Here is a 16796-nt window from a genome sequence, read left to right on the forward strand (position 1 = left end):
TTCTGCACTGTATTAATATAAGAAAAAAAAATAGCACTACAGCCAATACTCTGACACTACTGTTCACAATGACTTTTTTTTTTTTTTTTTACATTTATGGGCTGGAATAATAAATACAGTACAGACAAGGCCATACCAAACTACTAGAAATTATTTTTAAAGTTGTACATGCAGTATAAAAGGATTATTTTGACTTCCAGAGGACCTGTAGTTCTATGCAACCAATATTTTACAGCAGGCACTGTTGCCAGACAGCACGTAGCTTGGTCAAGAACACTGGGACAAAGAAACCTCCAACTTCCTGATTGGACAATTAAATCATGACACCCTGATGAGGCCCATGTCTCTGTTTACTCTGCTCTCCCCTTCTGTTAGCATGATGTCTGACAGCCCATTTGTGTTGTAGCAGAGCCAGACTGGTTCAATACTGCCCTGCCTTCTCCAAGTCTAAAGGCTTCTTATGCACAGAAGCCTACAAAAAGGCTCATACATTTATGTATTTGCCCTAGCTGCATTTAAACTACATTTAATTTTATTTATTTTTTTACAAATATCTATCCATGTTATTACTCCAATTGGAGTTAAATTGCATGCATTCTTACTCCATTATACTATTATCCATTAGACTGTTATAGCCCACTATACTAGGAACGTTTATTACTAGTCTTTCAATAGGCTTACCAAAACTTCTGAATGATTTCTGAATATGGTTCATAAGCTGACCAATGGGGCAATCTACTTTAGTCTGGGTTCACTTCAGAAATGCATGAATTAAAACATACCTAATGCTCAAACTCCCTTTTACCTCATTTTGTATAGATTTGGTTATTGTGAAAAACCTGTCAGTTTTCTGCCCCAGAGGCTATCACTGCCATACTTTTTCACCGTACCACAATTGTACACAACTGCAATCAGGTGAATGGGTTGCATTTAGCAGGTGGCCACCAAGTGCAACAAGGGGGACTATTTTTACATGCTGTGACACAAAGCATTGTGGCTTAGGCATGTATGAAGTCAGAGCCTCTGTCAGGGTACCCTGAGGGCTCCCTGAGAGGACTAATGGAGTCTGTAAGGCTACATTCACATTGTCTATTGGGTCAGTGCGAATAGTAGTGGTAGGAATCAGAGATCAGAGATTCCTGCTGCAGCTTTCAGCAGCTAGGTGCGACCACCGGTCCCGTTCACTAACACTGGCGGCTGTAGCTATTTGTGGCTTCCTGCACAGCCAGGGATTACCTGCAGTGATCGCTGCTGGACGCAGTTTGTATGACTGTAGCCTTGGGGGAAAATTCCCTTAACAAAACCTGTGTTCAAATGTGACAATGACACAGTGCCCTCTATAGGTAGGAGGAATACGTGCACCTCCCTACATGTGTACACCAACGTCCACTGTAGTATTAGTGCACCAGTAATAAAAGAAAATGAAATAACTTTGCTCACCAGAACAACATCTGGGCTTTTCACGCTGAAGACGTCATGTGAAAAGGTTGCGCCGGGCAGAGGGGATCGGTCACCTTTCCTCTGTAGCTTGAGACCTACTGTGTGATGCCCGACGGTCGCCAGCACCTTCTGTATGTCCTCCGATGACATATTGTCAAAATAGACTGTTGCACCCACAATCTGATCACCTAAACATATGGAAATAAAAACAAGTGTTAGGCTGGACATAGAAAGTTAGTTGTGTTTCATTCCTCCCTCCAGCAGGCAAGCAAGGTGAATGAACAACCCCCCAAATAATACATAGATTTGCAGAGTTTGTCAGCATGTCTGTTTAACAGAAGTAGATTTAACAAATCAAGTTCTGTTGAACAGGCAGGGCCACACACATCAAAATTCTGCTGGTCTCTGCTGAGTCTGCCAAATTTTGATCCAGCTTTAGGCTCACCACATACTATACATCCGATTGTGCAATTTCCTTTAGATCTACCAACAAGTATGTAGTACAAGGGCCTGTCTGATTGGATACAAATTAATTGGATAGCTTAGGCAAGTTCTCATATTACATACAATTGGTAAATATATAGTTGTGTATAGACTGTATGACCAGATTGTAACGTAAAGGTGATCCCAAGTCTGCAGGAACTCAGCTTTTATTACGTAGTTAAAAACTACGGTACTTCAGGCGTGAAGAATCACTTTATCTCCAGCCTTCTAGATTTAAGGTCTATGGGCGCTTAACTCATAAGCAACACAACAGTAATAGACTGTAAAGGGAAATTATAGAAAATAGATTTGTTAATGAAATAAAAAAATAAAAAAAAACTCAAACAAGACTCCATGCACATATCAGCACTAAAATGTTAATAAGTGGTACCAGTTAGGTACTAATACCATGTGTGCATTTACTAAATAAGATTTTTAAACAAAAGGGTATATTGTTTTATCCATTTTTTCCTTAAACATTTTGAAGACTAACATGTTAAAAGGAGAACTATAAGCAAAGCTTGTTTGGCTGGACTTCTCCTATGGAATGAACCTATGAAATTTGTTTTGCACTCGTGTGACCCGTTTTCAGCAGAGAGTGGACTGAAGTCCTTTCTCTGCAGACGTCACCAATGTCTGTCCAGGCACCACGTCATCCCAACAACAGAGTCTGGATCTGCCAGGTGCTTGGACTAAGACCCATTTCAGCCTCTCAGTGAGCTGAGAGGTTAAGACGGCTACTCCACCCCCTCCACAGCCCAGCGCTCCAATGAGCGAGGAGGGAGAAGAGAGCTGTGATTGACCGTCTGCAGCTCTCTGCTCACAGAGCTGTGAAAACCGAGCTATCTGCCATGTTCGATCGCTCGGTTTTCAGTGTAGAGACGCTGGGGGGTCAGATGCAGCACCCACCTAGGTAAGTAATAATCAGAGGAAAAAAATGTTTCCTTTACTTTTCTTTTAATGATTACTTTTAAAGGCATTTTTTTTTTTTTTTGTCAAGTGTAGTTAAATATATCAAATATATTTAAAATAGAAGTTTAGTGAAAGAAAAAAAATATATATTTTTACCATAAATGAGGAGTGTCCTTTGTGCTTGTAGCTGCTATGTTCAATTCAAATCTGATGTCCTCCCCCCCAATAACCCCACATCGGTGATCTTTAAGTGCCACAGGGGTAATGAGCGGCTGCAGCTGTGACAAGCACTCAATAAATGCTTCCTAAGCTTGCCCTTTCTGCTCCCATTCATACAAACCAAACTAGCGGTTTCCACAATGAAAAGCATTCTGTGATTGGAGGAAGCAAACCTTTCATTCATCCACCTGTCCTATATTCATAGACTGCTTTTCACTGTGGGAATAGATGGTAAGGCTTCAATGAATGGCATACAGCGGTTCAAAAAAGGCAGGCTACATGGCACTTGATGAAATCAAACCTGTCATGGGTGCACCCCCTCATATACTGCCATAGCACCAGAAGATCACCGCTGCAGGGATATTGGGGGGCAGGGGACTTTGTAATCAAATACAGCAACCATCAGTACACAGGCACGCTTCATTCATAATCAGCACCATCCCATGCGTTTTTTTCTAAATTTTCACAAAATTTCAGTTTTAATATTCATCTATTTGCAGCCAACAAGTGGATCTCAGGGCACACAGCTATTCGTAGGCCTGTTGATAGCATTCAAAATAACTCGGAGTTATGCACACGATCCGAAATTCGGACGACAAATCGTCCGACTTTTTTTGTTTATTAGTCGCAAGTAGAAATTGAATAGGTTACTGAAGTCAAGAAAATTCTCGTATGACAGAAAAAAAAAATTGGAAGTGATGTCATATGTTGTAGTGTATTTGTATTGTATTTCTGTACAACAACTCTATTGACTAAACGAAAATCGTACAATCTGGTATTGTACGAGGAAAATTTTCATACTTGTCAGATCGAATAATATCGGATGAACTGTCGTGATCGGCTCTCGAAAGCACTGTACTAACGATCTGATTATCGTACGATTGTATTGAAAGAGGTCTTTTTGTCCGATTGTCAGATCATGTGTACGGGCCACTAGTCATAAGAGATACTCATTTCCCTCCCTAATGATTTCAGGGTGGCCCATAATGTAAGCAAGTAAAATAGTTTAGGTACAGATTATGTTCCCTGATACCTGCATCACAGGTATTACATGTTGATTTGTAAAAAAAAAAAAAAAAAAAAATGGTTTATGAATAGCAAAAATAAGACATAAAACATCAATAAAATAAAAAAAAAGGAAACCTAAAGTGTTTGTAAACCGTCACATATATCCAGTGATGTGGACTGGCCTCAGATGATACACAGAAATGAACATATCACAAATTGGGGTTTGATTTGCTAAAACTGGAAAATGCAAAATCTGGTGCAGCTCTGCATAGAAACCAATCAGTTCTTTTTTTACTATGGCATCCTTATTTACCAAAAGATACATTGATTATTTAAGCAATGAAATGTTGGGGTTCATTTTTTTATTTTATCTATCAGTAGTCTATTGTCAGATACAATTATGGTTTTATTTAGCGTAATCCTTCCCCTGACTTTGAAGCACTTACCTTCTTTTACAACTCCCGTTTTGGCAGCCGGTGAGTTCTCCACCAATTGTTTTACAAACACTCCTTCGTCATTCTGGTCTAGGGTCAGGCCCATAGACCCGCTGCCTTTCCAGTTAGGTAGCAAAACTTCTCGTGTATCCTCCTCCTCCATCTTTAAAAAAAAGGAAGGAATCATAGCTTTAGCACTAATTATACAATAATAAGTATACAAGTGTCATCTTTATGCACCTATCAACATCTATGAGCTTCAGCATCAGAACAAAACTGCTATACCCAGCACCCCATTCACACAATCATTCGGCATGTCTAGAATATGCTAGAGCTGGAATGAATGGGTAGCCAGGAGGGGGGCTCAGCATACAGTCCTGGGTGTTCCCTCCTGCTTTTGCATCTTTCAGGACCTCTTGTTAAAGTCTCTAAAATATAAAACAAAAAACACAGACCCACAACAGCAAAAAGGAAATTACTTTCCAAAAAACAGGGGACTTTAAAGGCATCATATTGAGACTAATGACATAACTGAATAAACCAATATTTATTACATCCTGTTAAAAGAAACAGTGGAGTAATACACAACCATCAAATAGGAGGTACAGACATATAACACATGAAATTAATAGCAGTACAAATGCATATAGCCAGCTTGTCTGTGCTGACGCATTTCACAGTCCAGAAACGGCTTCATCAGGGATAATGCGGAAGCATTTGAAAAGTTGAAGAACATTTTAACAGTATAAAACATCATCATTCTTTAGAATACAGTGTATCGCCATATGTGTTCATAGGCTTACCACAGCATTTGTCACCCATATAATATCCACTGACACATGGGGGGATGCCGCAACCAAGGTCTAAACACCAATCCCTCACTATACTGCTTTTAATTCTATGTATTTTAGGTTCGTAACTCATATATAGTGGTATTTTGTTAATTACTCTACTGTTTCTTTTAGCGGGAAATAAATTATGTTTTATTCAACTGTATCATAAGTCTTTAAAGCCCCTATTTTTTGGAAAGCAATTTTTGTTGTTCTGGTAAAAATTGGGATGTGGCATCGTACGCCCCTTCCATTAGATATTTTCTGTTCTTATCAAATGCTAGTCATAATCCTGCACACAATCCCTACCCAATCCCTAATCCCTAATCCTCTGCACTGTATCTGACAGCAGCCGTATTATATAGAGCATTGAAGAATCAGATAGCATGGTGTTCAATCATGTGATCACTAAAATAACAATGATCACATGGCATTATTTACAAATAAGCTGGCTAAACTGTCATTGAGCCTCACATGGAGAGAGTCACTTTGGCAGTCAGCAAGCTCCAGCTATTAAAGTGAAGTGCAAACTTGGGGGGGGGGGGGGGGACACCAAAATAGTTAGGTTAAAAAAGTCCATCTTGTTCATCCAAAAAAAAAAAACAACATACAATCCCAGATACACAATTCTATACCCACAGTTGATCCAGAGGAAGGCAAAAAAACAGCAAAGAATGATCCACTTTGCTACAGCAGGGAAAAAAAATTCCTTCCTGATCCCCCCGAGAGGCAATCGGATCAACTTTACCTATAAATGTAAGTACCCAGTTATATTATGTACACTTAAAAAATAATCCAGGCCTTTTTAAACCACTTAACCACTTCCCACCCGGCCAATGCATATATACGGCCGGGTGGGAGCCGTCTATTCCTGACAGGCCGTTCAGGAACGTCCTTCAGGAATAGCGGGATCGCGCGCGCTCGCGCAGCGGCGCGATCCCGATGTGCTCGTGTCACCCGGACACGGCACATCTCAGATCGGCAGGAGGGCTCTGTGATTGGCCCTCCTGATCACATGACGGCCGTGTCCAATCACGGCCGTCATGTGATGTAAACAAACAGCCGGTTGCTAGGCAATCGGCTCTCCTCTCCTCACACGGAAGTCACCGCTGAGGAGAGGAGAGCAGAACGCTGCAGCCGGCTGATGATCAGTGAGTATGGGCTGCTTTTTACAGCTTTTTACTCACTGATCATCAGTGTAGTGTCAACACACAACACACCACACAGTCCCCACACATGTCCCCAAAACACACATGTCCCCAAAACATACATGTCCCCAAATAATAAAAACACATGTCCCTAATAATAAAAACATGTCCCCCACATATGTCCCACTAAAATCACATGTCCCAATGATTATCTGCACACATATGTACGTGATCACCTGCACACATATGTACATGATCATTTGCGTACATATGTCCGTGATCACACAAACCAATTATTATACACTTAACGGAATTTTTTTTACCAAAAACATGTAGCAGAATACATTTTGGCTTAAATTTATGACAAAATTTGATTTTATTGGATTTCTTTTCAAATAGAAAAAAGAAAATATTGTTTTTTTTCCAAATTTCCGCTATTTTTGCGCTTATATCGCAAAAAAAAAAAAAACGGAGTCGTGAATAAATAACACCAAAATAAAGCTCTATTTGTGCGAACAAAATGATAACAATTTCATTTGGGTACAGTGTAGCATGACCGCGCAATTGTCACTGAAAGCGCTAGAGCGCTGAAAGCTGAAAATTGGGCTGGGAAGGAAGGGGGTGAAAGTGCCCTGTATTGTAGTGGTTAAGGACCGTAAGGATTGGCCCCCTTAATGACCTGGCCATTTTTTGCGATACGGCACAGTGTCGCTTTAACTGACAATTGTGTGGTCATGCAACGCTGTACCTAAACGCATCCTTTTTTTCCCACAAATACAGTTTTCTGTTGGTGGTATTTGATCACCTCTGCATTTTTTTTTTCTTGCACTATAAACAAAAAAACAGAGCGACAATTTTGAAGAAGAAAACTTTTTTGCTATAATAAGACCCCTTTTACACCGAGTCGCTTTACAGGCGCTACAGTCCTAAAAATATTGCCTACATAGTGACTGTAAAGGGCCGCTCCTGTCTCTCCAGTGTGAAAGCCCGAGTGCTTTCACAATGTAGTGGTGCGGGTAAGTGCTGGGCCGGCAGCGGGCAGGGGTCACAGTGGCTGCATTTGATGGGCACAGTGGCAGCATTTGATGGGCACAGTGGCTGCATTTGATGGGGCACAGTGGCTGCATTTGATGAGGCAACAGTGGCTGCATTTGATGGGGCAACAGTGGCTGCATTTGATGGGCAACAGTGGCTGCATTTGATGGGCAACAGTGTCTGCATTTGATGGGTAACAGTGTCTGCATTTGATGGGGCACAGTGGCTGCATTTGATGAGGCACAGTGGCTGCATTTGATGGGGCAACAGTGGCTGCATTTGATGGGCAACAGTGGCTGCATTTGATGGGCAACAGTGTCTGCATTTGATGGGTAACAGTGTCTGCATTTGATGGCCACAGTGGCTTCATTTGATGGGCACAGTGGCTGCATTTGATGGGCACAGTGGCTGCATTTGATGGGCACAGTGGCTGCATTTGATGGGCACAGTGAGGTTGCAATTGATGTTTTTTTTTTTTTGTATTTTTCTGAATTTTTCAGTTTGTTTGCACCCCCCCCCCCCCCCAAAAAAAAAATAATAATAATAATTGAGCACCAGCTGCCACTGGTTTTGTCTGTATTTACTTATTTAGATGGTGTAAATGTGGATGGACATACTGCTTGTACACCCTTTGCATTCTCACAGGAGCCCTAAGCCAGCAGAGGTACTATCAGAGGTGTATGGAGGCTCTTCTGCAGTGCTGGAGAGGGAACCTGGAAGGAGTCCATATCCTTCCAAATCTTTTTTTTAGTTTTGGATAGAATGTGGAATTAGAACCTCCTTTACAATTCTTTTATTGACATCTAGGATTCGCTATTTGTTTTGTTGATAATTGCTTCTGGTACAGAAAGAGATAGGAACATTTTTGGAATCTTAAAAATTCTACAAGGGAGAAACACATACTAGGGGGAACTGCTCAGAGCTGGCCATATACTGATCGAAGCAAGAACCAAATTTCGATGAGTATGTGGGCTCGACATAAGTCAATTGTTTAATTGACTTTTCCCAAAGAGACATATTCCATTTTTGCCTCGTTTTAGTAGATAAATTAATCTGTTAAAAAAAAAAAAATTGTATGGCCAGTTTAAGAGGCAATATATTCTTGCTTTAGAGCTTATTTGCACCAGCCAGGTCCATTGTGGTGCTTTTAACTCGTGTCAAGGTGCAATGATGATTACTAGCACTGCATGACACACACAATAGAAGCTAGAAAACAAATCAAATGCTTAAACTGAGAAAATGTACCATCTTAAAGCGGGAGTCCACCGGGACTCCGCGTTTTTTTTTTTTTTTTTAAAGCCAGCAGCTACAAATACTGCAGCTGCTGACTTTTAAAATAGTGACACTTACCTGTCCAGCGCGCCCGCGATGTCGGCACCCGAAGCCGATCGCTAGGTCGTCTGTCGGGTCCTGCCGCCGCCATCTTGGGTATGGGAATCAGGAAATGGAGCCTTTCGGCTTCATTTCCCGGTTCCCTACTGCGCATGCGCGAGCCGCGCGGCGCAATCCGGACGGTCCCCGCTGCCCCTGGGAACTGTGTGTTTCCCAGCAGGCAGCGGGTCACTTGCGCAAAGGGGCGGGCAGTTGCGGAAAGGGGCGTAATCTATGCCCCTTTCCGCAGACAGCTATCCCGGAAGTGGGTGCAGTTACCTGGATTATCCAGGTAACTGCACCCCCCTCCCCCCTGAAAGGTGCCAATTGTGGCGCCGGAGGGGGGGGGATTCCGATGAGCGGAGGTCCATTTTAGGGTGGACCTCCGCTTTAAGAAAAAAAATAAGGTAGTTTTGAAATGAATGGCAGCAACACGTCTCAAAAAAGTTGGGAAAGGGCCATGTTTACCATGGTGTAGCATACCCTCTTTTTTAACACTCTGTAAATGTCTGGGAACTGAGAAGACCAGTTGTTGGAGTTTTGGGAGAGGAATTTTGTCCCATTCTTTCCTGAGATAGGATGCTAAATGCTTAACAATCCTGGGTCTACTTCGTTGTATTTTTTTTGTTTTGAAATGCACCAAATATTTTCAATTGGTGAATAGTCTGGACTGCATGCAGGCCAGTTAACTGCTTGCCGACCCCCTCATGCCGATATATGTCGGCAAAAGGGCTCGTACAGGCAAACTAACGTACTTGTACGTGGCCCGTGCCCGTCCGCGGCACGCTCCGTGAGTCGGGTCGCGGGTCCTGCAGACTCGATGTCCACGGGGATACCAGCGATTGCCTCACGGGGAGGAAGAATGGGGAGATGCTAATATAAACAAGCATCTCCCCATTCTGCCTAGTGACAGTGTCACCGATCTCTGCTCCCTGTGATCGGGAGCAAAGATCAATGATGTGTCACACGTTGCCACGCCCCCTAGAGTTAGAAACACCCCCAGGGCACACTCAACCCATACACTCCCCCTAGTGGTTAACCTGTTCACTGCCAGTGTCATTTACACAGGAATCAGTGCATTTGTATAGCACTGATTGCTGTATAATATACAATGGTCCCAAAAATGTGTCAAAAATGTCCGATGTGTCCACCATAATGGTGCAGTCACAATAAAAAAAATCGCTGATCGCCACCATTACTAGTAAAAAAATTTTTTATAAAATTAATAAAAATGCCATAAAACTATCCTCTATTTTATAAAGGCTATAACTTTTGCGCAAACCAATCAATACACGCTTACTGCGATTTTTTTTTTACCAAAGATATGTAGAAGAATACGTATCGGTGTAAACTGAGTAAAAAAAAAAAAAATGATATATTATTTGGGGATATTTATTATAGCAAAATGTAAAAAATAATGTGCTTTTTTCAAAATTGTCGCTCTTTTTTTGTTTATAGCGCAAAAAAAAAATACTGCAGGGGTGATCAAATACCACCAAAAGAAAGCTCTATTTGTGGAGAAAATAATTTTTGTTTGGGAGCCACGTCGCACGACCGTGCAATTGTCAGTTAAATCAACGCAGTGCCGTATCGCAAGAAGTGCTCTGGTTAGGAAGGGGGTAAATTCTTCCGGGGCTGAAATGGTTAAAGTGGAACTTCACTCTCCCAATCAACATTGATTTTTTTTAGGCCTCATGTTGTAAAGCGCTGCGCAAACTGTCGACGCTATATAAAACTTGTATAATAAATAATAATAATACATCCACTGAGTTTTCAGGAGAAGAGCAGGGGTTTTCTCAGCTAAGCACTCCTGCATGCATGCCTGATCTAAGAGAGGATGGATTCCAGGAAGTACATGCTACATGAATCATCTGCCCTTTCTCTAAGCTGGAAGGCCCTCACCGGTTTAAATCCGGAGGACGTGAAGTTCACGGTTGCCAAAAATGTTAAATTTCAATTTGTCTGACCACAGAACAGATTTTTACTTGCAACATACCATTTTAAATGAGCTTTAGCTCAGAGAAGACAGTGGCGCTTCTGGATTATGTTCAGATATGGCTTCTTTTTTGCATGTTAGAGTTTTACCTTACATTTTGGATCGCACGGCCAACTTTGTTCACAGGCAGTGACTCAGAAGTATTCCTGAGCCAATGCAGGAGTGTCCATCACAGAATCATTCCGGTTTATAATACATTGCTGTCTAGGCACCCCAAAGAATACAGGCATGCAACATTGCGTTCCGGCCTTGTCCCTTGCGCACAGAGATTTCTCAAGATTCTTGGAATATTTTGATGATATATTTGAATTCTTTCCAATTTTACATTACATATTCAACAATTTTCAGATGCAGATTCTCACAGATTGGTAAACCTCTGAGACACTCTGGGGGTTATTTACGAAAGGCAAATTCACTTTGCACTACAAGTGAATTTGCCTTTTGTAACTAACCCCCAGAGTGTCTCAGAAGTAAAGATGGGCAGAGGTTTACCAATCTGTGAGAATCTTCATCTAAAAATTGTTGCACTTGAAACTGCAGTGAAAGTGCACTTGGAAGTGCAGTCGCTGTAAATCTGAGGGTAGATCTGAAATGAGGGGGAGCTCTGCTGATTTTATCATCCAATCATGTGCAAGCTAAAATGCTTTTTTTTTATTTTCCTTGCATGTTCTCTTCGGATCTACAGAGACTGCACTTCCAAGTGCACTTTCAGTGCAATTTCAAGTGCACTTTGCACTTGTAGTGCAAAGTGGATTTGCCTTTCGTAAATAACCCCCTCTGACTCTCTAAGCTGCTCTCTTTTATACTCTATCATGTTACTGACATGTTGCCAATTAACCCAATAAGTTGCAAAATGTTCTTTCAGTTCCTTGTTAGTATCACTTACTTTGCCATCTTTTTTGTTGCGCTGCCCCAACGTGTTGCTGGCATTAATTTCAATAATTTACCTTATATTTTTCTTAAAATGGTACATTTTCTGAGTTTAAACATTTGATATGTTTTCTAATGTGAATAAAATATGTACAGATTTGCAAATCATTACATTCTGTTTTTAAGTAGATTTTACACAGTGTCCCAACTTTTTTGGAATTGGGCTGATAGACAGACAGAGCTTATTACATTAAACTGCTTTGAAATATAAGAAGACATGTACCAGTGCTCTCACTACTGCAATTCTCTATTGCTTCATGTTAATTAAATTTATTGCATCATGCCTCACACTGTTCCTGGCATAAATGTTATACCAACTATACAAACCACTATGAAGCAGTGAAATAATTGGCACCACTCAAAAACAAAAATAGTATCATAGTCAGCCAGTAGAGGGAGCACCAAGCAAATAATCCACAGCAGAGGCTACACATATACACAGACACATGGCACAGCCACATGTGCAAGCTATTCAAGATACAAAATGGAGGCTAGCAGACTGAGTCATACCCAGCAATTTTGTGAATAACAGAAATAGACAGAATTAACTAGAACATTGGTTCTAATATTATGATCATTAAATAACTTTTTTTTTAATTATATTAGTTTGCAACACTAAAAAAGGCAAAGCATGTTCAACACAAGAACTTTTGGAAAGATCAGATACTTCACCAGCATGAAAGTACATATTTTGTTTCAGGGATCGGTCATATCTTGGCACATGGACTGTAAGGATCTGGCACAGAATACTTTTTGGGGTCAATAAGATAAATATTCTGATTTGATAAAAATAATTAATAAAATTATGTTTATTGTCCAAGGGTTTTGCATTCAATTGGACAAAGAACCTTAGCTTATAACTTATGGACAGCTTATAGTTTATGGATTCTAACACAAGCTTAGATAGAAATGTGGTAGAGCTGGTCTCGAGCAATGATGCCTTAGACCACGGTTGTCAATCACTGCTTGTTAAGTATTTGTCTCCTACAGAGCAGTGTGGTCAGACAGTGGTGGAGGCAGGTGGGGAGCTCTGTAGACTACGCTAGCTCTGGATCTACTGTACCAATACAAATTGGCAAAGTGCTAAGCACTATCCTGGGAGACAGGATAAAGAAAATACTGTATATGAGGTGAAACTTCATCTTTAAAGTGACACTAAAGGTAATTTTTAATTTTTCTTTTAACAACAAACATATCATACCTCTACTGTGCAGCTTGTTTTGACCCCTGGTCTTCTGGGGTCCCTCGGCGGCTGTCTTGGCTCCTCCCCACATCAGATAACCCCCTGGGAGAAGTGCTCTCCCGAGGGGTAACCTTGCGGCCATGCTCCCAAGTCCAGCATTCGGCCATAGACGCCGAATGCAGGATTCGGCCCCGTCCCTTGGTGGCTACGTCATTTGGTTTGATTGACAGCAGTGGGAGCCAATGGCTACGCTGCTATGAATTTATCCAATCAACAGCCTAGAACCCCCTAACAGACAGAAGACAAGTTCGAGGGTTCAGGTAAGTAAAATGGGTGGGGCTGGGGGCCAGTCACTGACAGGTGCTTTTTCACCTCCATACATAGGATGCATTAAGGTGAAAAAACACTTACCTTTACAACCCCTTTAACTCCTTGCTCGCGTAATCATCTCACACCAGGATGCAGTGGCGACCCATCCATACAGAGCCCGGGGCACCGCCCCCCCACCCCCACCCCCCCCCCCGCAATCCAAGTGCAGGTGCACAGATTCAAATTCTTTTTTTTTAAGCACATGATTAGAGCCCAAGGCTCCAATTGGCTTCAAAAAGGGTGGGCTTGGGGTGTTCTTCCTGATTCTTCTCCCGGCCAATCAGAAAGCAGTTGTGGGTCCTGAGACCTGATTGGCCAGGGGGTCTCAGGCCCCACTTCCTGTTTTTCCTGTTTGACCATGAGGAGAAGGAACGGCCCTGGAGCGAGGTCTCCATGGACAGCTCACCCGCAGCCACATCCAGCACTCTGGCTCAGACAATGGAGAGAGGAGGAGGGGCGATCACAGTGTCATCCCGGCTGGAGTCCACATCTACCTTCTAAGGTAAGGAGGCCCTCACCTTCCCGTCCATCCATCCCCCGCCGAGGATGTTTGTCCCCCCCCCCTCAAAATATTGAGCACCAGCCAACACTGCCAGGATGATATGATATTTCCTCTGCACCCAAGACAAACTCCATGGCTGAAAAATCCCAATTGCCGAAATCCTTGCATTGCAATCTACTGCTTCATTAACATTTTAGCTGCCTGTCTGTTTTGGAGACTCTTTAAGTGCATGAATAGAATGCATACCTCATTTACTCATTGATACTTCTCTGGGATCTATCGGTGCATAAGAAAGCTTCTGTTTGTCACTCTAAGATATATCTAATGATAGCCCAGCACACGGTCATAAGTTCCAAAATATATTAATAGATAGTACAGAAAGTTAATTAATGCGTTTCAGCCCCCCAAAGTCTTAAGCCATAGCCCATGACTAGGTGTGCAGGACTATTACAACATTTATCTTTGATGATGCTTTAGTGCTGATACAGGGGTAGGCAAGCTTTGAGAAGTGGAGAATCTTCCTGAACCACATAAAAGATATCAAAGATTAATGAGGCGTGGCACTTTTTTCTTTTTTTTTTATATCCAACTTCTTTTCAAGTATTAGGGCCGGTTCACACAGCGATCCGCGGCGAGGCGTCTCCGACTTGCCTCGCCGCGACCTGCGGGGACCTCAGCGGCGACTTGCAGAGGACTTCTGTATAGAAGTCAATGCAAGTTGCCCCCGAAGTCGCCCCGAAGTAGTACAGGAACCTTTTTTCTGAGTCGGAGCGACTCGAGTCGCTCCTCTCAGAACGGTTCCATTGTACAGAACGGGGGCGACTTGCGGGAGCGAGGCGAGCCGTGTCGCCTCGCATCGCCTCGCTGTGTGAACCGGCCCTTAGGGGTCGGCAAGGAAGGGACGCAATCTACTGATCATCTTCCCACAATCAACGGGTTGCGTACTCTCTCATACATTTTCAATTATGCGAGAAAAGAGGGCGCACCAGCCTTGTGCATTATCCTTTAGGTACGTATTTATTGAAGGCATAAAAAGAAAACTACTCACAAACAATCGTATAAAATCTTGCAGTAAGACAATAAGAGTAGTCATCCAGTAGCAGCATTTAGTACCAAACAAACAGGACTCTCCAGAGGTCACAAAGAAACTCACACCACTCACTAAGTGTAGTAAGAGTAGTTTTCTTTTTATGTCTTCAATAAATACGTACCTAAAGGATAATGCACAAGGCTGGTGCGTCCTCTTTTCTCTCTTTGATTTCTAGGGTTCCCCACCCTTGAGGGCAGCAAGGCCAGTGTGTGCTTTTTCGTGGCCGATCTGGTGGTCCGCTATGCGCAGGAGTGCTTTTGTTTTGTTTTTGTAATAATTTTCAATTATGTGCTTGCAGAATCAATAATTCAAAACATTGAAGCCAGAAGGTTAAAATGACTGTCAGGCAATCAGCATTTTCAGAAAGGGAGGGTAGCATTGGCAACTTTAATTTGTCTCTTATGATAGGTGTTTTTTGACTTCAGTTATTTCATTTTATATTTTAGAAGAAGTATCCACATAGAATTACCACCCAAAGAAAACAAAAAAAAAACCTAAAAGCTTAAAGAGGAAGTAAACCCTGATGCGTTTTACTTCCTTTCTTTTACTCTGCAAAGTAAAAGCACAATGTGCTTGTATGCATCGCATACTAGCACATTATGTGACACTTACCTGCAAACAAAGCCTGTGCTGTCCCCGCTGCAGGCCGAAGGCCGGTTCTGTGACTGGCTGGAGCCACGTGATTTCACTCCAATCACGGCACATTCGTCTGAACAAACGGCGGGGGGGGGGGGGGGCGCTTATTCACAGCACTTGCACCAATGACATCGGTGCAGTATACAGTAAATATCTCCTAAACGGCACACGTTTAGAAGATATTTACAGTACCTATAGGTAGGCATTATTCTAGGCTTATCTATAGGTACAACTCGCAAAGGGAGGTTTACAACTTCTTTAAAACAGTTTGGATTTAGGTGGACCATGGACCACTAAAAAAAAAAAAAAAAAAAAAATCGGTTCTTATTCAGGCTTATCAAATGAGATCCTTGCAATTCTCCACTCTTTTTTTCTGTTGAACCTTGACTTCTGGCTAGCAAAATAAAAACTGTTCTACCTCACTACAGATTTATTCTTTCTGCCAATTTAGAGGGAATCTTGATTGATTTGCAAGTAATAAGCACTAACAAGCGAGGCCCACTTTCTTTTCCCCAAATCCTATACACTTATTGTTGACACTTTATACTAGGAAGTGAAAATTGTATTACAATTGTAAGTACATTGAGATAAAATGGAAGTGTTACCTTGGCTTGTTGCGTTAGCTACTTTCTACAAGACCTTGCTGGCTCGGTCTGCACGGATGTTTGCATGAGGACTGTAAGACAAAAGAAAAAACAAAAAATGTCAAAATAAACTCAAGAATGCTTGTGATAACAGCTTGCTAAGTTTTCAACGTGACAAGATTGACATTGTGCATATATTTAGGGAAATACTTTCATGCTAGGGTATACAATGAAATCCTCAAATATTCTGCATACATAAACAAACACAGACACACATACAGAAGGGTGTGGGCTTTTATAAAACGTGGATATCCATAAAAGCCATGTGATATTAAACAAACCTCCCTGTGTAAATATTATACAATTGAAGACAGCGTCTCCCTCTCCCATGACTTTGGCCACAGATCAACCAACCATGAGACCCAAATTAACCAGACACTAAAGCTCTGTATGAAGACAACCTGAATCTGCCCTCCCCTAAATCCTGAAACAAATGGATTAAAATGCTTGATGCGCACAAGCTTGTCACCAGTTTAAACCTGGAGAGTGAAAAGTGCACACCCTGGGGCTGTTAAAAGCATTAACTGCTAATTTATCTCTAGGGGAACTGGGTATAACTATTTTAA

At 41.8% G+C, this 16796-nt stretch overlaps 1 protein-coding gene across 1 annotated transcript in view; it reads right to left on the reverse strand.

Moving 5' to 3' along the window:
* The window catches only part of AHNAK (AHNAK nucleoprotein), an 84128-nt gene that overhangs the window by 21636 nt on the left and 45696 nt on the right, over window positions 1–16796 (reverse strand). Inside the window, exons 2-4 of the mRNA XM_077455843.1 lie at window positions 16192–16262; window positions 4509–4659; window positions 1441–1628 (exon numbers count right to left, since the gene is read on the reverse strand). Of these exons, the coding sequence (XP_077311969.1) occupies window positions 1441–1628; window positions 4509–4659 (339 nt within the window). The 5' untranslated portion in view covers window positions 16192–16262. The remainder of the gene's footprint in view (window positions 1–1440; window positions 1629–4508; window positions 4660–16191; window positions 16263–16796) is intronic.

Source organism: Lithobates pipiens, unplaced genomic scaffold (assembly GCF_037356315.1).
Source record: "Lithobates pipiens isolate NorthernLeopardFrog02 unplaced genomic scaffold, aLitPip1_a1.2 Scaffold_10, whole genome shotgun sequence".
Lineage (NCBI taxonomy): Eukaryota > Metazoa > Chordata > Amphibia > Anura > Ranidae > Lithobates > Lithobates pipiens.